The sequence below is a fragment of the Nesoenas mayeri genome (genome assembly GCF_963082525.1).
Source record: "Nesoenas mayeri genome assembly, chromosome: Z".
NCBI classification, from domain to species: domain Eukaryota; kingdom Metazoa; phylum Chordata; class Aves; order Columbiformes; family Columbidae; genus Nesoenas; species Nesoenas mayeri.
In genome coordinates this window covers 56867501-56891553 of record NC_137542.1, presented here as the reverse complement: position 1 = coordinate 56891553, position 24053 = coordinate 56867501, and the positions used below count along the sequence as shown (strand labels likewise).

At 39.9% G+C, this 24053-nt stretch overlaps 1 protein-coding gene across 1 annotated transcript in view; it reads right to left on the bottom strand.

The window, feature by feature from the left end:
- Positions 1-5857: 5857 nt before the first annotated feature.
- LIFR (LIF receptor subunit alpha) overlaps positions 5858-24053 on the bottom strand; it is a gene marked incomplete at its 3' end in the record, with an annotated part of 28141 nt that continues 9945 nt past the window's right edge. Inside the window, exons 8-19 of the mRNA XM_080362435.1 lie at positions 22107-22270; positions 21006-21151; positions 18065-18230; positions 17836-17906; positions 17218-17431; positions 14017-14196; positions 12321-12422; positions 9738-9905; positions 8952-9113; positions 7804-7897; positions 7173-7251; positions 5858-6496 (exon numbers count right to left, since the gene is read on the bottom strand). Of these exons, the coding sequence (XP_080218561.1) occupies positions 5858-6496; positions 7173-7251; positions 7804-7897; positions 8952-9113; positions 9738-9905; positions 12321-12422; positions 14017-14196; positions 17218-17431; positions 17836-17906; positions 18065-18230; positions 21006-21151; positions 22107-22270 (2185 nt within the window). The remainder of the gene's footprint in view (positions 6497-7172; positions 7252-7803; positions 7898-8951; positions 9114-9737; positions 9906-12320; positions 12423-14016; positions 14197-17217; positions 17432-17835; positions 17907-18064; positions 18231-21005; positions 21152-22106; positions 22271-24053) is intronic.

Below are 24053 nucleotides of genomic sequence, written 5' to 3'. Positions count from 1 at the left end.
AAGTCAGTTCAGTTATTTTTTTGCTATCCCCATCTTTAAAAACGTTTCAGAAACAATATGAAGCACAAAATGTTGTTCATCCCAAGCCACTCTGGAATCACATTAAGGAAACATTGACAAAACGATATTGCAGGATTTTTTTTTGTATTACTACTAAAATGTGCAAGACCTTACCAGTTTATATTTTATTTTGCCCTGCTTAAGCTATTTCATTTTTGACTTTTTCTCAGCCCAAATAATGCAAATGATAACATCTCATGTTTTCTTTTGTCCATGGGTAAGTTTTAGTTATTACATTTTGCACAACATGAGAACAAATGAGTTGCAAAGGTACTGAACCTTCTTGTATAAGTTGTGCATGGAGCTTCCTTTCATGTAACAACAGTTGAAATGCAGATTTGGGATCGTCCAAAAAGCCACCTAGTTCTGCTGGACATCACACTGGGTGTCATAACTAGGGATGCCATCTGCTCTGCTGCCCCATGAAGTCACTTGGGCAGCACTGTCACAAGGAGACTGTGAGACTGGAGAAGGATTAGCCCCGTCCTCTCCTGCAGCACCCTGCCATTAGACCCGCTCACCTGCACTGGGATGCTGAGCCTCTGCCTTCTGAAATACAATAGCTCTCTGCAGACTTTTTTGTTGTAAAATCAGAAGGAATTAATAGACATTTTTGTGGGGAAAAAGTATTGTTATGCACCCTGGGACAACTTAAGAAGTTACAGAAACCCCTGCCAATATCATCTAAAGTTTGTTTGCATAACACGCAAAAAGGAAACAAACACTGGCTATCTTAGAAACACTGGGGAAAATCCAAAGTTATATAAACGCAGGAGGAGAGGAAAGAAAATTGTTACAGAAGAAACTGTTTTCCAGCTTCTAAGGAAATATTGAAAAATTTAAGACAGGCATAAGCATGAGGAAATCAGAATTTAGAAACTCTGGCATTTCTGAATCCATGTCTGCCATTTATGGTCTGGGACTGTTTCCAGGTTTGCTAAGGAAAAGGCAAAGAAAAAGCCAACCACAGATCTTGTGAACTGTTGACAGCATCTCTGAGCATCAGCCACACAGGGCACCACTTCACGCACGGTGGCACAAACTCTATGCGCTGTGTTGGGAGAAGCACAGATGGCAGCTGTTTCCTCTCGATGAAAACTGCATCTCAAAAGGGATATATTCAAGTACAAGGCTCTGAAAAAAATCGTTTTGGGAATGGCAGGCCAACTTCCTCTGCAATATGCACCTAGGTACATAATGTGTAAGCACATATGTGCATAACAGGTTAGGACTTCTCCTAGTGTTAAAAAGATTAATGCCATTTGCACTGAAGTCTTCTTCAAAGTCTGTGGTGGAACAGGATGCTATTTACATGGAAAGCTCTTGATAGATTTACAGTACATGGAGGCTTGTTAGCAATCCAATTCTTTAAGTGTTACATTTTTCCTATGTATTTTCCCATCTACTTGCAGGTATACAAATATTCTATTTACAAAGCAATATTTGTTTAAAAATAGAGCACACAATTTCTCATTTCCTTTTCAGAGTGATGTCTAAACACCTTCCCCCTCCAATGCATACAATTACCTTCTTTTTCACTACTATTCATGTTCATGTCCTGAAGGACAAGATCACAGGAAACACCACAGCCCTAAGCTTTACCCACTGAACATATTAAAAAAAAAAACCAAAACATGCCTCTTCAGAGCAGCCTAGAACTCGAGGTCAGCAGAAGCTGCCATGCTCCCAGCAGAAGAAAGCTCTGGTCCCCCACATAAACCAAAGACAAAGAGACACGGCGCATCTGCCAATTGTGCCGTGACAGAGAACTTGGCTACTGGTTCCCTTTGGAAATGGTTTACCCATGGTAACAGCAACTACAGATAACAAAGCTACCACAGCAGGTGTCAGTCCTTGGGTCCTAAGTCTGTCTACGCAGGCACTGCACAGCAGGGCAGGAAATTCACTGCCTGCTTGTAGTATTAGCTTACTATTTTGTTGATATATGTAACTAGTAGTTCTGTGAGGTATATCACATGCAGATCTACCATCCCAAAATTTAACACACAAAACCAAGGTCCCAGATCCCCCTGCATGTCAAAACAACAAAAAATAATGGATGTGTCTAACAGGAAAGTGCACGATGTTCCATCAAACATGACTATATTCCATGCATACAGTGAACAGTACAAAAACTCATCACAAATCCCCAGTTGTCACATATGACAGGCATGGCTCAAAATTAAAAAGTAGCAGCACCGATAATTTGCTTCAGAGAGAAATTGCTTAGTGTTAACACGCTACATCTCTAAGCACTAATCCAACTGGAGGATAGAAGTACTGAGTTAGAAGTAACAGTGTTTTGGACACAATCTCTTCTGGTCATACTCCTTTGAGAAGTTAGTTTTATTTTTCTAATTTATTTTATTTAAAAAAAAATATTTTAAAACAAATTTAAAATTTTTTAGAAACAATTTGACTGAAGAGGCTCACCAGGAAGCTCAAAGGCACTAGCAGAACGAGTCTGATCCCCTCTGAAACCCGAAGTTTTGCTCTTGCAATTGTTATCAATGCATTTAGAGGCTAAACAGCATCGTGCTTCAAAGGTGAATTTGGTATGAAGGTATTGCTAAAGACATTTCATTTTTTTAGCATAGCACTTGGGATCAGAAATCAAGTCCATTCCCTGACAGTCCTTGTCAGTCATCCTTACTGCTCCATGCACCTAGGGGTTTTTTCGCTTGATCACTGAATTAGCACACAGCCTCTCACTACCCATCTGGTATTTGGATTCACTGCTGAAGATTTGAGATAGGCATTTGAAAGGAGTCCTCACTGGCAGCATTGAATAGGCTCAAAGGAAACCACAGAGGTGAAACAGCTGAGCTTTCAAGTGCTGGAATGAAAACTACTTAGTCATTCATAAGCATTAAGCAACAGTAAGCGATGCTACGTATGATGCACAAGTCTGTGCCTCTACTCCATTTGCTTCACTCTTCTGCTGTGTATGGTAAACCACTGCTATTCACAGGACTCTTCTGCCCTACATCCTGGAAGTCAGAACACCAGTCAAAATATGTAGTCAAAGGTTTTTTTTTAAAAAAAAGTGATGGAAAATTAGATGAGAATGCTTTAATAACACTTAGGCACTCCCTATATTTGTAGGCCTTTCCCCTACCTAATCACTAAGAAATGAAGCAATTTAAAATGCTGTTGCCTTTACTGAATAGGAAGAGCAGCACAAAGGAAAAACTGAGTATGTGATGGTTGTGTTTGATTCATCATGGAACCACTGTGAAGGGTGTTAGGCTGCTGCCTGTGAGTTCTACGTGTTCTCTGCAGCTGCCCTGGATTCCAGTCTGCCAAATTGAAAATTGTTAATACTCTCAAACTTCAGTTTGGTTTTGCTTCTTGCAATACACAGCCATCTGAAAGCACAGTTATTCTTCATGATCAACTGTTCCACTATAGAGGGTTTTTTTTTTGTTTGGATCACCATACAATATTGATTGCATCTCTACATTGAGAATCTGCTCCATTAAAAACACTAACCACTACCCATACACTCTGTCCTTGACATCTTCTGCTTTCAATTAAAATCATATGACAGCACAATCTAAAATTCATCTTAGGAGATAAACACATTAAGCCAAATCTGCACTAGTGAAAAGAAAACTGCTCTAAAAGTTATTGTAAGAAAGGGTTGTTACTATCAGGATATAGCCACCTCCCAGCTATTGAGCACAAAGGGCAGAAATGCTTCCTTTTATCTATACATAGTGTTCTCAATAATAGGCAGTAATAGCTTAGGCATGAAACTTTCTCTTGCGGTGATGTCTGGTGACAGATGGACACCAGCTCTTTGCACCGTCTGTCTGGTTTTTCACTCACAGCTCTGCTAATTCCAAGATTCAACCTCAAAAGCAGAACTCTATCTGCATTTTCTCATCTTTCAGACACGCCTTGCAGTCTGTCAGGTCTGCCGAGATGCTACTTAGTGGTTTGCCTTTTTGTCAGTTTTGAAATTCCTCTGTATTTTCATTCTACATAGATGGTAGAGACATATCACCATCTGAAACTGTATCATCCATTGCTGCAATTAGGTTTAACCTTATGGTTGGCTTTATTTTGATGGCCAGATCATATGGTTTGGAGACCAAACGTCTGCCAAACTAGCCATCTTCCTAGCCTGCTCTCACATCTTTACAACCAGCAGCTTAGCCAATTCAGCCTTCTTATCCATTTTGGGATCTTGTTTAAAAAACCATTCCCCCATCTTATTTATTTAACAAACCACAAAGTAGCTAGGAAAATTGAAATCTGAAAAAAAAAAAAATTTGGTTAGGATGTTATGGAGACTCTTTTTGATCAAGCTTTTTACCATTTAACGTCTCATCCCTGTGTTTTATGTTAAGGAACAGGTAAGGTAGAAAGCACTTTCTCCTGTATGCTAGTGAAATTCATGTGTGCCACAGTCTGAAGTTTACACAGTGAAATGTTACAATTACAGCTGCCTGGAGACGCATATGTGAATACAAGCATTTTCGAAGATGATTGTTCTGAATACTTCTTTAAGCACACAGACGTACATCATTTAAGCTTCTTTGCATCACATCTGGTAAAGGAGAGGTAGAATTAGTGGCACTAAAACCTCCTTGGATTTCTCCTGCCACTAGAGAAGTCCCACCCTGAACTCCCCATTAGGATTTGTAGAGAAGGTCCTGTTGGATAGCCACTGAGAACAGTCAGGCAGCAAGTGGCAAAGCTTATACAATAAAGACTACCCAAAGAGCAATTTGTTCTCAAGGAGCTACTACTACTGCTTCTAATTTTACATGCCAAACTGTTTGGAAGGCTAATGTTAGTAGATAAAGATTTCCCCATGGCTTACATTACTGCATAGTGCAAAGACTGCTGAAAACTCGGGGCGAATGGAGTGCTGTACCACTTTGAAGAAGATCTGGAGCTGAAGCTATGAAATACAAAATGCATTAGTGCAATACATTAGGAAAGATTAAGTCCTTAACCAAAGAACAGAAAAAATATAGGGCATTCTAAGGTTTGTTTGTTGTTTTTTTGTTGTTGTTTTGTTTGTTTTGTTTTGTTTTTTAAAGAAAAGTTTTAAACTTCATGCAGTTCTTGTTGAGGTTTAAATCAGTGTTACACTTTTTTTCCCCAAGTTTGTACCCCTGAGTCAAACATTGAATAAACATTGTACAGTAGGTACAGAAACTAGTATCTAGTGAAAAAGCAACAAATTTGAATGGCTGTTGCTTCAGAAATGTTAAACTGTGACAATACCCTTCTGTACGGGAGAAGAAAAAAAATAGTACTCTCATCTGTTCTTATATTATACCTAAGTAAAAGATCTCAACAGTTTTCAACCACATCATTTCCATGTGTTAGGCTAAGGTTTGTGATAAATGACACCTTCAGTAAGGAAATCTGTTGGAGCTGTATCACTTGAGTATGCATGGTTGAGAACAACTACTACAAAGCGAGGCAATCTTTCCCAGTTAAAAGTTGCATAAGACCATATTAATCTTGGAGCACTATGTGAAGGTAGGCAGCATTCTTTAACTATGATTATCAGGAGCTCTAAACTCAATACTCCTTATATCCAGTATATTTTACTTGAGTAATAACTAAATTGCTATAACTTTGGCCTCTCAGCATCTATTAAAATGGAACATTAACACTTTCACTAACTTAAACATAACATTCAGCTCACTAGAACCTGTGCTGACGGTCTCCAAGAATAAATCATGCCTTTTGCGCTTTCTTTCCTCCTTTCTTTACAACATAGGGAATAAGAGCTTATTTTGAAGGCAGGTTCAGGTACAATGAGGAATCACTGTTAATCATTTGGTTTGTTCTGAAAAAAGTGTGTGAAAGACCACCCTATGTTACTGGGTTTGGGAGAGTCTTCATCATCTTTTGGAGGAAGCAGAAACTGCCGAGAATTAATGGAGCATGGGCTCCCAAAAGATGCATTTTCATTGTTGCTTTCAACTGATCCAGGAGAGTCTGGAGTGTCCATGTTCCAGGCATTTGTGTTTGCTTGAGGTCTGTAGCCTGCAGTTTTGTCCAATTCTTCCTCTGCAGATGAGTGACTCTCTATTTTCCGAACACTGATAGGCAGCTGCATTTGTGGTTTATAGCCTGCAGTAGTTACTAAGTCTATTTCTGGCTCCTCCTCTGGTTTAATTTGAGGCTGATACATTGACTGGATGTCAATGTAAACCACCTGAGATGACACCACAGGTTCATCCATAGGGTGATTTGAGATTTCCTCTTCAATGATAGGGGGGCAGTAGGACACAACCACATGGTTCTCCGTTTCTGAGTCACAGCCATCTTCAGGCGCAGTAGTGTCTGCTGCTGGGGACATAATTTCTGTGTCTTCAATCTTGGGAGCTGCAGACCGTGTTTCCACCACTTCAACACTATTGGGGGTGCAGGGGTTCATTTCCAGTGTTTTAAGTGTCTTGCTCCCCTGAAGCGAGAAAAAGGAGAAGGAGGAGAGGCTAAGCCAAAAGACCTGGAAATTATGAAAGCAATAACTTGCCCAAGTTAAACCAGTGTGTTGGCTTGTGGCTTGTGCTCATCCCACTGACATTAGTATAATATAAAAGAAGTGGTTTAGTTTTCATTTTGTGGCTTACTGCGTATTCCTGTTAATGTTAAAAGTTTTTAGCCAACTTAAAGAGACTCTAGATCTTGCAGTCAGTGTTTGAGAACTCTTTCCCCAAATTCTGGCTCTGTATAGCCCATTCCAGGAAGTTACTTAAATGTTACAACCCAGTTCCAGATACTCTGTCTACCAGGAGGATGGGGAAATGTCATGTACACTTCTCCACACTTTCTACTTCTCCTAACACTATGACAAAGACAGGTAGGTTATTCCTGCATCATTATTGTGTATTGACATTTCCCATTAGTGCAGGAGGAGAGAAATAGAGCAGTCCTTTCCTAATTCAAAAATTGCAAGCAACTACACAAACAAGAAAGCTCTAGACAGGACCTGCAAAAAGTTACTCAGTCACTTGTGCTGTTCCCCCTGCCACAGTTTTTCCTACAACTGGAGCAGAATGCTCAAAGATTGCAAAAACAATTCTTTACTCGCAATACCTTTTAATAGTTTAAAATGCTAGACATAAAATTAGTGTTACCTCACAGATGTTCTTCTGAAACTGCAGTGCCTTACTGTTCTCAGGATTCGGGATCTCTGGATAAAACGTTTCTTTAATCCTTTGAAGAGGAAAGAACAAACTTTAGAAGTTACCAAACTCCAAAACAGATTGCCAATACACAAAAGGAGTTAAGACATTTCCCTTTAAACCAGAACACTGAAGACATCTGGCACAAAGATTAAGTGTGTTCCACTTTCACTGAGTATTTAATGAAAAAAACAGCACACTTTTATTTTTATTTTTTAAACTGGAGAACTTGATATGCCATGTTTATGAGAAGTTGAAGATGGGATGTCTACCTGAATGTTTGTGGATGGCTAACAGTTTATAGTATGTCTCTAGCTTATTTTCACTTGGGAGTTATTTGTAAGCAGTGTGCACTGGGAGACAAGCTCCTAGCAAAACCTTTTTGCATTCCACACTTGGACCTCTCCTCAACTCAATTTCTCCCTCACCTTCTCTGTTGTGTGTTTTGCCACCCACCTTTAAACAAAGCCCACTGACATCTTTGGTTACTTGGAGAAAACAAAGACTAACTAAGATCATGGAAAACTCTAGCATGGAAGCAAACGCATCCAGGAAAAGATCATGACTGAATGAAGGCACTTACCATTCCCTCTTTCGGTAGCAGAAGATGCTCGCCACCACTCCAAGCAGCACAACCACTGCCACAGGAATGAGAATTGCAATGATTAACCCTACAGCTGGTGGACAAAAAAAACACGAAAAGACAGTAAATACATATCCAAAGTTACTAGCAAGTTTTATATCTTCTCTAACATTCCCACAGAATAGAGACTGTTTCATCAAACTCATCTAACAGTGGTTTGCAAACAGTGATGATGAAGTGTATATATACCATATGTTTCCCCCTTGCTGGAAGGGCAACAGTCCATCCATAAACAGAGCTGATTCAGTGGTAACTACAGGAATCTGCAGATATTTGTCTCTGACTGCTTATTTGCAAAAGGCTTAATGTGCAACGCAGACTGCTTGCTTGCCACTGTAATTCTGCTCTCACCAAGCACTGGAATTGCACTTTCAGGTTACTTGAGCTGGCCAAATCCCTGGTAATGCCTCTTACAGGCCAACAACTCATTGCACAAACTGCACTGCCTTTTATATGGTTTACAATGCTTCTAATCCCCAGGGTTTAGCTCTGATGCATTCCTGCTGCCTTCCTCCATTGATGCTAAGTGCCTCAAGTTTGATTTTTCATGTATTTTAGCTGCACCCAAGTGTTAGGTCTTTCATATTAAATACTTTTTTTTTTTTTCTCATTCCCTGAAGTCAGTATTTTTTTTAACCATCTTTCTAGATTTGTTTCTGTCAGGGGATCGATAAAACTGAATTCAAAGCAGAAAGGCATCTGTTTATAATTCTGAAACTAGTAAATATCTCCAGAATGTCTTTCTTCCCACCATGTATTAGCAGACATTCATCATGGGAAACGTGACAAAAACAACTAGCTGCTTGAGAAGACTAAGTTCAGACTCCACCATATTTAGTAGTAGTTTAGAAGTTATTTTTCTTGCATACATTACCATGATCTACAAGGTAGTTATAATAGGAAAGGAACTTTTCCTCACTCTGAACTACACCAGGTTTTGTATTTAAAAATAACTAACTAAATAAACTAAAAATTAGACTGTAGGCTCAAACTACCTAAGGGGACCAGAATTAAAACAAGGCCAGCTTTATATACATTGTGCAGCCCCTGTGTTGAAGACTATTAATGAACAGGAATATTCAACTTACAGTCCTCCTTTGTCACCACATAGAGGCTGTTTGGAGGGCTCAACCCACCAGCAGTATAGGCTTGTAGGTCCAGCTGGTAACTTGTTTTGCCTTGAAGATCAAGTATTTTCAAAGACTTCTTTGTTAAGTCAGTGATATTCTTAACTTTAAGTTCCGGATTTCCTGTTTGTTTGGAAGCAGTAAGAAAAGCATAACTGTAAGAAAGGATTCACAAAGATAGCCTCGGCTTTAGCAAGCCCTTCTTGAAGTCAGCATATGAAACCTGAAGAACAATCTGTGTAAAGAAAAACTGAAATAAAGAGTCCTAGCAATGCTTACACAGCACCGAACAACACAGGCATATGTTTTTGTTGCAGGTTGACTTTAGTTTTGTACACCTCTGCTTATCCTCTTATGTTAATGTGAGTCAGGCTCCAGTTCTGTACAGAGATCTCCTTATAAGATGGGTACAGGAAGCATACAGGCAATAAAATATAGCCATGTAACCTCCCCCACGTCTTGTCAACTCAGGGTATTTGTACACAAGGCAGTGTGTCACATTGCCACTTAGTCACTGCATAGCTTTATGGCCTCAGTGAGCCAGAGTTTTCTCCAACTTCTGCCTTATATTAAAAAACAACTGTAGTAACCACACAAGGAGCTGATTATTTCAAATGCCTCTGTCATATATCATGGGCCAATTATACCAATGGGTAATGCAACTGAATGATGATAAAAGCATCTTTTTCTAAAGTGAAATTACTAAAAAAAAGAAGCTTCAGTGAGTAATCTATAAATTTCATTTACCTGATTCCGAAAGCCTAGGCTTTAAAGCGTCTTTTTCACCTTTTGCAAAGGAAAGACGATATCCTTCTAAAAATCCCTGGCAATCTTCAATAGGAATGTCTTCCCATTTTACCAATATAGAATCTGAAGAAGTTTCTTCTACAGTAAAATTTGGTGCACGTTTTGGAGCTGTAGGGAGAATCACAAAGGAAAAAGCTAGTAAGAAACCACCTTATCACTAAATGCTGAATCCATCAGTTTAATTTTAGGGCTAGCATTTTCAGCTTATTCCTGATAACTCTTCCCTCACTGTCAAGAACATGTGAAAAGACTTAGCAGGTGATACTACAAAAATACAAGTACATGGGTCTCATTGTTATTAATTATTGCAGTATTATCTCCTAACAGAAGCTGAAAACAAAATCTTCTTGGTAGTGTTCTTACAGACCCATACACACAAATATCCTTCTTCCTGCAACAAACCCCCAAAGATTGTATAAACATTCAGAGCATAAAAATTACTTAGCTTTCAAAGGCTTTAAATCTTTGTCTTCATGTCTTACAAATTAAACAAACTCTACATTCCTACCAAGCCTATCTCAGCTCAAAAGAACTACTCTTAGCAGGCATCACAAGTTGTCATTTCAATACCTGTACCCCGCTGAAAGTGTTACATCAGATCTTGTGTAAGGTCATGAGCATGAGGACTTTGACATTTGATCTATCAGTGCTGTTTAAGAATGCATCTATTTTTGTCTTGATGGTTATCCATCCAAAGGCAACTCTGAAGTTTTAGAATGAATCTATGCTCCCATGTAAAGTGAATATATTTCTCAGTTCCTAATAAGTTTCTTCTGCATATTTGATGTATTTTTCATCCCTCAAAGTCTTTAGCCTTTTACCTTGAAAGCTTCCAGTCTGTTGAGACCACATATGGAAAACCCTTCTGGGAAACCATTCAGGATTTTTACAGAGATACAAATGGCTGAAAGCTGAGTTTCTGATAAAATGGCCTTAACCTCACCTTTGAACTTAGCAATGAAATAAACAGCATTTCTAAGGGTTCAGATTATGTCAGCAGCTCAGTTTTCCAAGCAAATTATTTTAGCAGAAAACACATTACACTTCAAAGTGAAATGGGCGCTGTAGTTACAATAAAATATAGTTGTGATGCTATAGGGTAAAGCCATGCTTGGATTCCTGGGAACAGAAAGCATTGGGACACTAATGCATCTCCAGTCAAGCGAAGCCCAGCCCTGGGTGAAACTGCAGTTACCCAGACAGGGTTGGTACTGCAGGGAGTACGAGTGCAATTCTCAAAGTGTCTTGTCCTCTAGGCTCTAGAATCATAAAATCGTTTTGGTTGGAAAAGACCCTTGGGATCATCGAGTCCAACCATTAACCTAATACTGGCACTAAACCATGTCCCTAAGAACCTCCAGGGATGGTGACTCAACCACTTCCCTGGGCAGCCTGTTCCAGTGCTTTACAACCCTTTCCGTGAAGAAATTTTCCTAATATCCAACCTGAACCTTCCCTGGCACAACTTGAGACCATTTCGTCTCATCCTATAACTTGTTACTTGCGACAAGAGACCAACAGCCTCCATGCTACAGCCTCCTTTCAGGTAGCTGTAGAGAGTAAGAAGGTCTCCCCTCAGCCTCCTTTTCTCCAGGCTAAACAGCCCCAGTTCCCTCAGCTGCTTCTCATCAAACTTGTGCTCCAGACCATTCACCAGCTTCGTTGTCCTTACCTGAACTTGTTCCAGCACCTCAGTGTCCTTCTTGTAGTGAGGGGCCCAAAACTGAACACAGTATTCAAGGTAGGGTCACCACTGCTGAGTACTGGGGGACAATCACTGCCCTGGTCCTGCTGGCCACAGTAGTTCCGATACAAGCCAGGGTGTTTCTGGCCATTTTGGCCACCTGGGCACAGTGCTGGCTCATGTTCAGCCACTGTTGACCAACATCCCCAGATCCCTCTCTGCCAGGCAGCTTTCTAGCCACTCTTCCCTGAGCCTGTAGCACTGCCTGGAGTTGTTGTGACCCAAGTGAAGGATCCAGCACTTGGCCTTGTTAAACCTCATACAATTGGCCTCAGCCCATTGATGCAGCTGGTCCAGATCCCTCTGTATGGCCTTCCTGCTCTCCAGAAGATCAACACTCCAACCCAACTTGGTGTCATCTGCTTCTGGTCTAAGAAGTGTTTTTAAACAGAAATATTGTGGACAATTTTCATATTTGCTGAGCTGTACCAAATGTGCTCAGAAGTTTACTTTGACTTGACAAATCAGAACAAGTCGTCTCCTCTTGTGCAGAAACTACCCCAGCCCTGTGTTTCAATTTACGCCTGTGCTTTCAACTCTGACTAACACTGTCTTCAGAGCAAACTTCTGTGACACCCTGTGGCACCACACAAGCAGGAGGACACAAGGTTATTGCATACTGGGAACTGGAAGTGGTTGGAGACATGTTCTTTGCATGTAATTGCAATACCAGCACAAGTCAGTACTGCATGAGGATTCTGGTCTCAATCTTCTGCCAACACTGAGCTAAAAATAGACACAGTCTAAATTCACTTTCCTGAAGGATAAAGTGCACTTACGCAGCTCTTTCGTATACCCAGTTATGTTTTTCAATAACTGATATCCACTGGATTTGCAGCCGTATAGTGAAAAGTTGTATCTCACGCCAGGTCTAAACAGAGCTGCAAGAGAAAATCACTGTAAGAATATTTCACTTATAAAGAGTGATAGTTTTAGCTTTCATAAGATGCAGATTTACATAAATACATATCAAAAAATTACAAAGTCTTAGACCACAGTGTTAGGTGTAAATACTTCTCCTATATCAGATATGGTTTAGAAGCAGTAAGCAAATCTAGCTCCTGGAGAAAGTTTGGTTCTAAACAAATAGGATTCAAAACAAGCTACTCAAATTGCATAAATTGCTCTTTCATTGGGGAAACACAAACTGAAATTACCAGAAACAATTCCTTTCCTCCCACAGCAGCCATGGAGAACCTGCCTCCTCCTCAGAAATACAAACACATTTTGAAATACCCAGGCTTATTAAAGCAACAGTAGAAAACAAATTCAGAGAAAACTCAAAAGTGATAGTGAAGCACTTTAGTGATGAGCTCCAGGCCTGAACTGCGAACTGATGCTACAAAACACAGCCATCAAATTTCCATTTCATATGTCTTTGGTGGAGGCATAGATGTTTGATACTACAATGTGTAGGTAATTGACCACTTCCTGGGATTTCCTCAGCTCAGGGCTGTACACTACTTTCAAGATCTTTTCTAAACAAGAAACCACTGTTAAACTCCACAGAAGTCTTGAGTCTGCAAGAGCTCAGGTCTAGCTTATGAGATTCACCTGGCAGGACTGAGTGCAGACAGAGGTGGATTTGCCAGCTTGAGCCCAGCTCTAGCAGCCTGGTAACTCCCATGACGTGCTGCAAGAAGCATCCCTGGGAAGAGCTCAGGAGTAGAGGTGCATTGTTGGACAGATATTGTATTGTATGCTTAGAATAAGCAAGCTCTAGCCAGCACAAATGAAAACCACACAAACACAGTGTTGTAATTACAGGCAGGAATACACACTGCTTCACCTCCCTGGTCTCACTCCCCCTCAACTTTCCTATGTACACAGCTCCAAGTTGTTTTCTCTAATAGAGACTTTTTATACTAAACTCTTTAAAAAAGCAAATATATACCTTTTAAGACAACATAGAAAACTCTTATATATTTTTGTGGTCTTCTCTTTCCTCTTCTGCTCCTACTAATCCCACCACAGCTGAGTTTCACCTCCTTGGTCTGCCCACCAGCATCTAGAGAGCTGGAATGTGTCCTGTTCCAGGAAATTTCAATTGCTGATAGCAAGCCAGCACATGGAGGTCACACTTAAAAAAATCTGCCTCATGTAAAAACAATGGATTAGTCTTTCTTCCATCCTGAGCAGTGCTGTTTATGTTTCAAATCCAAATAAAGCCCCAAACCCTAGATTAACCATTATGCATTAGGTTGAGTTAGGAAATTGTTGGGAGCAGCTGGAAGAAAGAATTTCAAAACCATTAATAAACATAGGATAGTAACAGTTAAGTCAAGACTGATACTTGGATTTCGCCAAGCTGTGTAAGAAATTAAAATAAAAACAGTACTAAGGAGGTGTGCATTTATATACACAAGCAGATAGCAATGCAAAAATCTTCAACCTATAGCATTGGTGCCACTCTTATTTTACTCACTGCTTAGGCTCTCATCCAGAAAGACTCACAAAAAATTATTTCTCACTTACCAGACTTTATCACTGCATCTGTTGTATTTGAAGGAAATTTCTGCCAGTCCACACTACAGGGCTCAGACCCAGATGAATGACACCATTTTACTACGTAGCCACAGGTCACATTGGGGTAAGAATTCCAAGAAATATAAATTCCATTCCCCATTGCCACAGCCCGATCCGTTTTGACATTGTCTGCAACAAAGACAACACAAAAATCCATCAGAGAGCAGACACTTATCTGTAGTCCAAGCTGAAAGAAAGCCTTCCAGCCACAGCACAAACGTTTTATAAACTGCAGTCATTTATAAGAATGAGGGGCGCACTCCCGGTACTGTGAAATTCGAAGCAGTGAACTCAGTTATGCTATCTGACGTGCTGGAAATCAGACATAGCCTGCAGCAAATCCCTCAGCCAGCCTTAAGTATGATGATGAGAAGTGCTGCAGCTCAGGACTGGCTTAAGAAGCACTTTTTCAAGGTAAAGATTTAGAGCAAATGTCAGGTTCAAATCTGACTTGACACCAATTTGGCAGGAGCCTCCGGCTATAAATTCCTACTGTCATTTCATCATTTTTCTTTGTGCTTCTTTCAAAGTGCTTTGCTATTGCTCACCTGACCATAGACAACCATTTTTCACCAAGAATCAACAGCAGAAGTCAAGTCCTGGGTGAACTTTATGCAGGCTTCAGTACACCAAGAGTAAATTGAACAAAACAAAACAAACCAACCGAACATCACCCCTCCCACCCCAAACAAGAGCAACAAAAAAGCCACAACAAAAATGAAAACAAACAAACCAAACAAAAAACCCAACACCAAACCAAAAAAAATACCAAACCCAAATAAACAAAAAAAAACCCCACAAACCAAAACAAAAAACGTCCACAACTTTGCCTTTAGTCAGTCTATTTTTCTTGTTCCTGATTATTAAAAGTTCAGCTGCCCTTGAAGTGTTCAGATCTAGGAATGACTTCTGATTCCTGCAGCTTTCCTCCACGGCTGTCCATCAGATGGGACCCTGCTGAGCTAAGGGATGTTTTCCAAAGGCCACCACAACAGCAGTGGCCCCACGACAGATCTGCAAAAACAATCTCAGGGTTCCAGTTTTTGCTTTCTCAGTGTTCTCATTTATGCGCCCTATGGAGTCTATTATTTCATGTTATTAAAGCCATAAACGATGGAAGGCTGAAGGGCAAGGGCAGTTTTTAAGAAACAGTGTTGTGAAAACTTCACTCTCACAGATGTGCTGTGAATTTTGAAACTGTCTATTCTGAAATAATTTTAACATATAGCTAACTATACAATCCTTTTCTAGCTTGCTCATCGCAAGAAAAACACACAATTAGAAAAAGCAAGTCAATTCTTGAAGTCTTTTCCCTAAAAAATTACTATGCATCTACTGTAACAACACGTCTATGATGCTGGAAGAGAACATGTTTCTAATTAGCCTGCTTTAATTTTCCTATTTACAGGAAAGACTTCTTATTGACAGTGAGCACATACTCTATACAAAATGCTTAAATACATCACATTCAGTTTTATTTCCTGAGCCAAATGACTAGAAATTCACCCAGGGCAATACTGCTTATTTTGGTGTATTTATAGCTGCAACCTAGACTAGTAGAAACAACTACTAGCACTACAGTAGTAGTCTGGTAGGGAAGCCTGTAACAGGCAGATGATATGCCTCAACTATCTACAGACCACTTTTTAGAGACAGTGACAAATTAATTAAGGCAGAGGACCCTCTGTTTGTGTTCTCACCTTTCACAAAACCTCAGCAGATCTCAAGCTTCAGAGCCACTGCTCTCTTATGGACATTAAAAGCACTTACAGACTGTACACAGGAAGCAGCCAGAAAAGATGTTTGGGCAGAAATGTCATCCAGTTCGGTGAGTGAGTCATCTTTCATTACTCCAGTCAGTGACTCAGATAATTCCTATACCAACTTGGGACCAAATCTTCAACAAGTACAAGTTGGGTAACACCAAAGGGAACCTCAGACATCCAAGAGAAAGCTATAAATGAATGCAAAGCTCCATCTGCCATCAGCTGTCCCACACCACAAACTTATCACACAGACCTCCCTGACTTCCAGATTCTCGTTCTTTCACTGCTGAAGGAGAGCTATAAAAACATTTTCATTCATTCAGCTGCCCCATGCAATTGCTTTTCTCTCCAAGGAGCAGACTAATATAATTTTAGGTATTGGTGGTTTGGAGAAGCACAAGAAACATTATGAGCAATGGTTTTCCTTCACATAGAAAAAAATTTGTTTTTTCTCTCACTGTGAATCTCAGTCAAAGCACATCTCTGCCTACAAGAGATGGCCCTGTCTTATCAGAACCTGAGTTGCAAGACAGGCAACTGTGATAGTTGTTCTCTGGGTGGGGGAGGAGAAGCAGCAACATACATGCTCCTGGCAAATGAGAATAGGGGTCTTGCTGTGTAAATCTGTCCTCCCTGCAGAGCATTGGCCAGATCTAGAGCTAAAGGTTTGGGCTTTGGGAGATTACACTCCTCCTGGTGTGCAGGGAAGCATGGACTCTCAACAGCCACAGGCAATATTATCTTCTCCCCAAACTCAGTGTTAGGAGCAGAGAATCATTATCTGGCTCAGCTATTTCTCTTTACAAAAGCCCACAGCAAGAGAGGGAGTGTTTTAATTGGGAAGCCAAAGTTCCATCTCCTTTTCAAACACCAGCTCCTAATACAAGGATGCCAACACTTCACCAGCCAGCCCAATTAATATTCTCCTGCAGAGCTTTCAAGCATTGAACTCACAATTCTCCCCGTACAAAGCCACACAACACCCTCAAAACTTCATTCTGATTCTCTTTAGTATGTAACACTGTTCGTGTCTCAACAAGAACACACAGAAACAAATTGAGCTCCCTCAACATCAGAGATCCACACTAACGCTTTGAAGCCCCACCCTTCTTGTTCCTAGGAGGTCTCCAAAAAAGTGCAACAGAGCTACAGAAACTGCACACTATTGCCCTCCTTTAATACACAGAGCACAATTAATTAGCAAGTGGCTACCCTAAAAGCAAATCAGTAATTTTTTTTTCCCCCACACAGTATATTTGGGTGGGGAAATAAATCAGAAACCAAACACAAACAAAGCACATATAATCTAATTTTTCAATAAACAAACCTGCTCAGCTATTTCCCAAGTTTTGAAGGTGTTTAGCGCTCTACTGGGGGTACTCACCACTTGGAAGTTCCATGCTTGTTATCTTTGAAGGAGGAGATGAGCCTGCATGGTTTTTGGCCACAACACTAATTACACAGTCATTTTTTCCAAGTTTTATCTCTGTACTGTTTGAGGGTTCAGTGACTTCTTTATACTCCAGTGGCGACTCCAGCAGGTAGCAGGACACTTCATGAGACACTATTTTTCCATTGGCTTCAGAAAGGGATAAGGGCTACAAACAGATAAAGAGTGCGTTAAAACCAAAATGGAATAGACAAAAGAAGATGTAAGATAAGCTGATTTTAATGTCCTGATCTAGTTTGATGAACGCAAAGGTCTACAAGCCATAAAAGATAGTTACTCAAGTGTGACTTTGAGAATTAACACATAAGTTTGTAAGTTTTTAATTTTCAGCTGGGATGTGTAAAAATTTAATTCTTCATATGAAATGCTTTTCAATGCAATGTTTATAAAACTTTAATAAGATTCTTATTTGAGGAAAAATATTTGTTTATGGATTTGAGAAAAGCAGTCTAATTAATTGACTATAAACTTAACTCATTTACAAATATGTAAGGAAGTGTTTTTTCATATTTACATTACATAATATTTTAAAAGTTTAAGTGTTCTATCTACCTTCCAGAAGATTTTTAGACTTTTTCCAGAAGGACTTCTCTCTCTCCAGATATCTGGTCCTCTTGCAGGAGCTAAGGAAAAAAAAAAGTTGTTTTGCTTCATTGTTTTTTTTTCCAAGTTGCATAGTAGACAATTTAACCTCTATGAAAAAGGTAGCTTTTTAGATGGCTAATTTTAAAATACATGGCTTCACAAGTTTGACATTTTATCATCAAATAATTAAACTTACGGGCTTCCAGTGTTGTGTGTTCCTCTACCCTGCTCCAGTCACTCCACCTCCAGAAGTGGTCAGCAGCTGCACAGCGCACTCTGAACTGGTATTTGGTATATGGGTGCAATGTGTTCAGCTGAGCTGTGTAAACCGAAAATTTTCCACCAGGCATAGAGACATTGTGCTGTTAAAAATTTACAGAAATTGACATGTTACATATATTTTATTTTCTCCTAGGTTATGCTGAAAGTTAACACCTAAAAAGGTGATATTTTTCCCCAAGGATACCAACAGTGTGAAGAAAAGCTGCAGTCCAGCCTTACAAATAAATTAATGAAAAAGAAAAATCTATTACCTTAAACAAAGGAAAATTTTTCAGAGCTCTGACAATATAAAGCGAGATATATAGCACAGAAATTGAAATATAACAGTAGGTAGCACCTTTGAGATGTAAAGCATGAAAAGGAGAGGTAACAATGATGAGACTTTAATGGGATGAGTTCCGCACACAGTAGAAGGCTGTTGCTTCCCATCTATCCTGGCCGGTCTCCCCCTCTCTCATATGCAGAGGCATATGAGGCAGGCCAGGACTTCTCCCCTAGTCTTCAGAACCTCTACTTCCACTGTGCACATGCACATCCAACTGGGTGGACAGTGGCCTTTTTCCTAAGACACATGCACAGAAGCACGGTACAGACTATCTGTCTGAGCAAGATGTTTGTCATGCAGCCTTCTCAGCAGTCATTTTTCCTTCTAAATATAGAATCCAAGTCTTATCCATGTGATCTCTGTTCACAGCTCTTATAACAGGACTAGTCTCTCCTATTATTCCTAAAATGGTGTGAGTCTAGGTAGAATTTTGGTTTCATGATTACTGAAAGAAACCCTAAGCTTGGGAATATTTTTTACTGAAACTAATTATAACACATGTGCACCACAGCTGCCAAAAACTGGACTCCAAGTGACTTTAAAATGCAATTAATTGTGCATTTCTAAAGCCAAATGACAATTTGAAAAATACAAAAAAATAGCAAACAATCTCTCATACGGATGAAAAAGCTTCTGAAAACATCCTCAAAATGCCATGTAAACCCCATAACAATTTCACAGCTACTTTCATTTATTACAGCAAACTCTCAGAGGTTTTTTATTAAGCAACCAGAGACAACATAACAAGGCTTCGAAACTTCTACCAAGCTGTCTGTGGCATTTCAAAGTATCTGTATCTGCAGGCTCTTATACAGGTGAAGTGAATCTGACTGCTTTGGCAGCGTAAGACCATTCCATCTCCCGCTGCCCCAGATGGCTGAGCTGGTAGCAAAGCTCATAAGCAAACCTGTGCCCCAGGCTTAGGGTGGCAGAACTCTGGCTAGACAGAACTGTGCAAACCTGCTCTTTTAGCAGTTTAAGCTAGCTGAGCTGGGGATGGGTGATGCTCGGGTGCTTGTTTCCCCTGCTGACTGCTCCAGAAGCAGTAACTGCTGGGAGCAGAGGAAGGCAGACAACTGCAGGTGACAGTATCTCAGACTATACATCAAAATCCAACAGAGCGCATCGGTCAGAACTGTTATGCACATCTAAAAGCCAGACCCTTCTCCTGTAAATTCCAAAGATATCTCTGATTTTCTTTGCAGTACCCAATCTCTGGGTACTACTGAACACATCATTATGGAGGAAACAGAAATGCTTAAAGCTTCCATACCTTTAAAGTGCTTTGAAAGTATTTAAAAAATACTCTTATAGAGCATGCAATAACTTCTACCCTATTATTTTAGAGACAATGTATATAATGATTATCTTCAGTCTTGGCTGCATCACTTCTGTGGCTTTAGTGACTTCATTCAAGGCTGTGCCCAACAAATCTATCCAACAGGCAATTAAACACAATGGGTAATAGAACACTACTGAAAATCAAACAAGTGTTGTAAAAAAGCAGCTTCTGAGGTTACTGTGCCCAAATTACAAATGCAGGCTCTGTGCACCAAGACCTGGTAATCGAGTCTACCCAAGCTGTTCTGAGATACTCCCTCTGAATACTGAAACAAAGAATTTGGGAGTAAATCTCAAGCCAAATGAATATGCAGTTCTGCCATCAGGCTTCCCCAGGGACACAGGACACCCCTCACTAAGTTAGGCAATACGGAAGATGAAGATATTTTCCCACCACCTACACTCAGTTATCTGATGCTGGTGTCTAAATTATCATAGCATCCTAAGGTCCTCTGACAGCCAGCAGAGTAAATATGCAGCTCCAGTCCATGATGCAGAGTACCAAAGCTAGGCAGCAGCTGGAAGCCTTATGCTGGAAAATCTGAACCCCACTCAGAAATAGCACCTTGCTCCAGAGGTTCTCACTAGAGATTTCCTACTGATACACCCAGTGGGAGAATCCTTCCCTAACCTCTCTGCATCACTGACATTCAGGAAGGCTTAGCAGCTCTGTATTACAGCCACATGTATGTCAATTGCTGACAGTAAGCAAATGCACTGTTCTCTGAGGGAAAAAAAAAATAAAAGTTCAACTACAGACTGCAACAGACAATCTGAAACAGCCACTGTGGAAGTCTGCAGGGCAGAAACTCATCCTGGAAGAAGTATGTTCTAATGAAGTTTGCACCAGGAAGGACAAAGCACAAGGACTGTTACCTAAAGGGTCAGCATAAAGCACTTTGTACCCTCCCCAAGTACCAAATAACATGGTGGGTAATTTGACTTTCCTCAAAATTTTTTAAAACCAACCCCAAAAAAGAGAAAGCAGGCAACAACAGAGATGAGCAGAACTTTTATGATTTTAGTAGCTGAACTTCTAGTCATTACTGCATTAATCATTTAGTAAGATGACCAGAATGAAACTCTTACAGAAAAAAAAAAAAAAAACCCTTAAAATGTGATTAGTTCAATGAAAAAGACCAACATTTGAGCCAAAAAAAAAAAAAATTCCATCAAAAGTAACACTTACCAGTTTTCGCTCAGAGTGACCACTGCTAATTTCAATTTGACACAGAAGTCTGATCTCAGCAAAGCTGCCATTTATAAACCAATGCAGACGGATGCTTGTAGAGCTGTTCCCAGAAACGGTTAACTTTTCTGGAGTTTTTGGATGAACTTAAAAAATAAAGAAAAAACCCTCAGTTCTAAGAAAAATACATTCACTTCAGTTCAGAAAAATCTTAATTTAAAAGATCAAGGAGAATCATAAGGATAAATAAGTGATCTGATCAGCAAGTAGGGCAGCTGGTGCTGGGAAGGTATCCGCAAGCAGTCTCATTCCTGATAGTCTTCTCTGTAAACAGATTTACTTAAGGTGGAGCATACTGGCAAGTGTGATAACAAGTTCAAAACACAGAAAAACATTTCTCCTTACTTTATCAAAAAAGTGAAGCAGGAGCTATTTCAGATGACCACAGTGATGGATGAAATGCACTCGATTTTGCTCACCTTCTGGGAACTTTTTAAGTTGGAACTTGAAATCTGCAGATTAGGACAGGGTAGGGCTCCTAAATGACCCCTCACTCACCAGAAGTCCCTTCATATAATTTTTCAGTAATATTCAGTACTACTATTCATAGCAATCAGAGGGAAAAAAAAAAAAAAACTGGCAGGGAAGACAGCACTAGAAAGGTGGTTGTCTTCTCCCTTTCCTTGTTTAAACTGAAGGTCTAATGAAAGAAGTTATTTCTTTCTACAAACCATGACAGCAGATGATCACGGCTTTTATGCACCTAAATTTTTAATTATTGATGTGTAATAGAAGTAATACATAAAGAGTAACTGGATAATTATTACATCACAAGTAGCATTTAGCCATACAGCTGTGTATCCAAACTGGTAGGATTGCTGCTAAGAACTGGCATCTCCCTGTACACCTAATCATTGCCTCAGGACATGTTTTAACGTATTTTCTTTTCAAGTTCAAATTATTGAATGCAGCAAAATACTGGTGACAGTAAAAAAAAAAACAATGACAAGTTTACCATGTCAGAGTTCTTCAAATCCAAAACAAAAAATGGCTAGCATACAGTAAATATATCTTTCTGCCTTCATAGAGCTTAAGTCTTACCTCTTTGAGTTAAATCAACCATGAGCGATGACTCTGTTTGCCCAATAGGATTGGAGACGCCTAATATGAAATCGTAGGTTTTTTGATCAGCCAGTACTGGAAAGCCACAGACACGCTCTCTGTTCATTTCATTGACTTCGCATGAAACATTTTTACCAGATATTCTACAAAGTAAAATGGCAAGGGGACAACTTAATTTTTGAACGATTTTTAGCAACAGTCAGAAGTCAAGACCCGAAACACAATAAAGAATGATGGTTTCACTGACACATGGCTTACAGAGTTATTTGATTACAGAGGCATAGCTAACACCACAACGCAGGTTAAAGTGGCATCAGTCATGACTTGCCCTGTTCTCACGTGAAACTCTCCTCTTCCACTAGCATAACATTTCCATCCTCTCACTTCTCAAAAGCCTGGAAAACAGGTAGGTCCTGTAAAACCACCTCACAAGTCACAACTAAGATTCTGATTTAAAGTATCTTTGTTCAGATCAGCATACATTTGCATTTAAATAATGTTCTTAATTGCTTTCTGAACTGGGAAATGTGACACACATTACACCTTTCTGTCAGCCCTGCCAAATCCAAACTAAGGTTTGTTACCTGGGATACATCCACTAGTCTTGGCTGGTTTTAAATCAAAAGCAGGAGAGCCAGTCTGGTAATGGCCAAGACCAAAGCTGCATCATTAGGGGTAAAATCTAAACTGTGTTTCTGTATATATGCATGTATATAGAAGCTGCTTTAAGTACAATCTGTGTAAATCTCTCACTGAGTAGCAGAAGTTTAACTTCTTCCTTCAGGCATTTTTATTGTGTTCTAGTTGAGTTTTGAGCTCTCTCCACACCACACTCCCTATTTCAATAGCTCGGTGTGAGCTGAGAACAAGGATGAGAATATTTACCCTGAAATACATCACATTAATCTTCTCACAGCTTTGGGCTGAGCAAAACAAGTCTGAACTACATCCTCATTTATGAGCTGAATATGGGCAGCCAGTGACTGGAGCTCCATTCCTTTGAATACCTGCTCTGTTTTGTCCACCTCTTTGCACCCTTCCCAATGACTTTTTTAGCACTAGCATCGTGGATGACATCTGTGACCATAACTAAATCCTCATTGCCTCTGACTTGCTTCAAAGCCACCATGAGACTCCATTTCCCATCAATTTGTGTGACTCAGGCCTTTCCTGGCTCCTTTCCCTGACTGCTCCTTTGGCATTATGGGGGAGCCTCCTTGCCACGGGAATCTTGTTAACTCCTCACTAACTTCAAACCATAATCACCAAAGAATCCCATTTGCAAGTGCTATTCGAAAACAATGGTTTTTAGTTTTTAAGGTTTCACATGGCCTATGATGCAAGACAAACTGGTGGCACATCAGTCTTCAATTTTTTTGTGGATGATGCCAGTGTTATTAATCTCTTTCAGTGTTTTCCAGGTAACATGCACTTTGCCTGGTCAGCACTAGCTAGTTTTTAATGCTGGGAAGAGAATGGGTATGTTGCTATTTTCCCTAGTAGCATTTGGGAAATGCCCCATGGCCTGTCTTATGTTTGTTTCTCAGCGAGTTTCTGTCATTCTGCATAGCAGAAGCTCAGTAAGTGGCTGACAGATGATCAGAAACAGGTTGCATATAAAATTAAAAAAAAATAGTGAATGGCTCCTACTATCTCCCTGTATTTTCATAGTGGTCTTATCTACATGTTGGAAGTAGCCTGACACACTAAGGCCTTTATTTTGTCATGAGTCCATGATGGCATAAATGTTTGGGAAAAGTCATCCTTAACCCCAAATGGAATTTTGCAGAGCTAAACAAGGGATCTCCAAAAACTCTTGAAAAGTATTTTAGGCTGTAAATATGGAGGCTATCTCATTTAAATAGGCATGGGGCAGTAAGTCACAGACAACGATAGACATATTCCAGTTCTACCCTTTTACTCCTT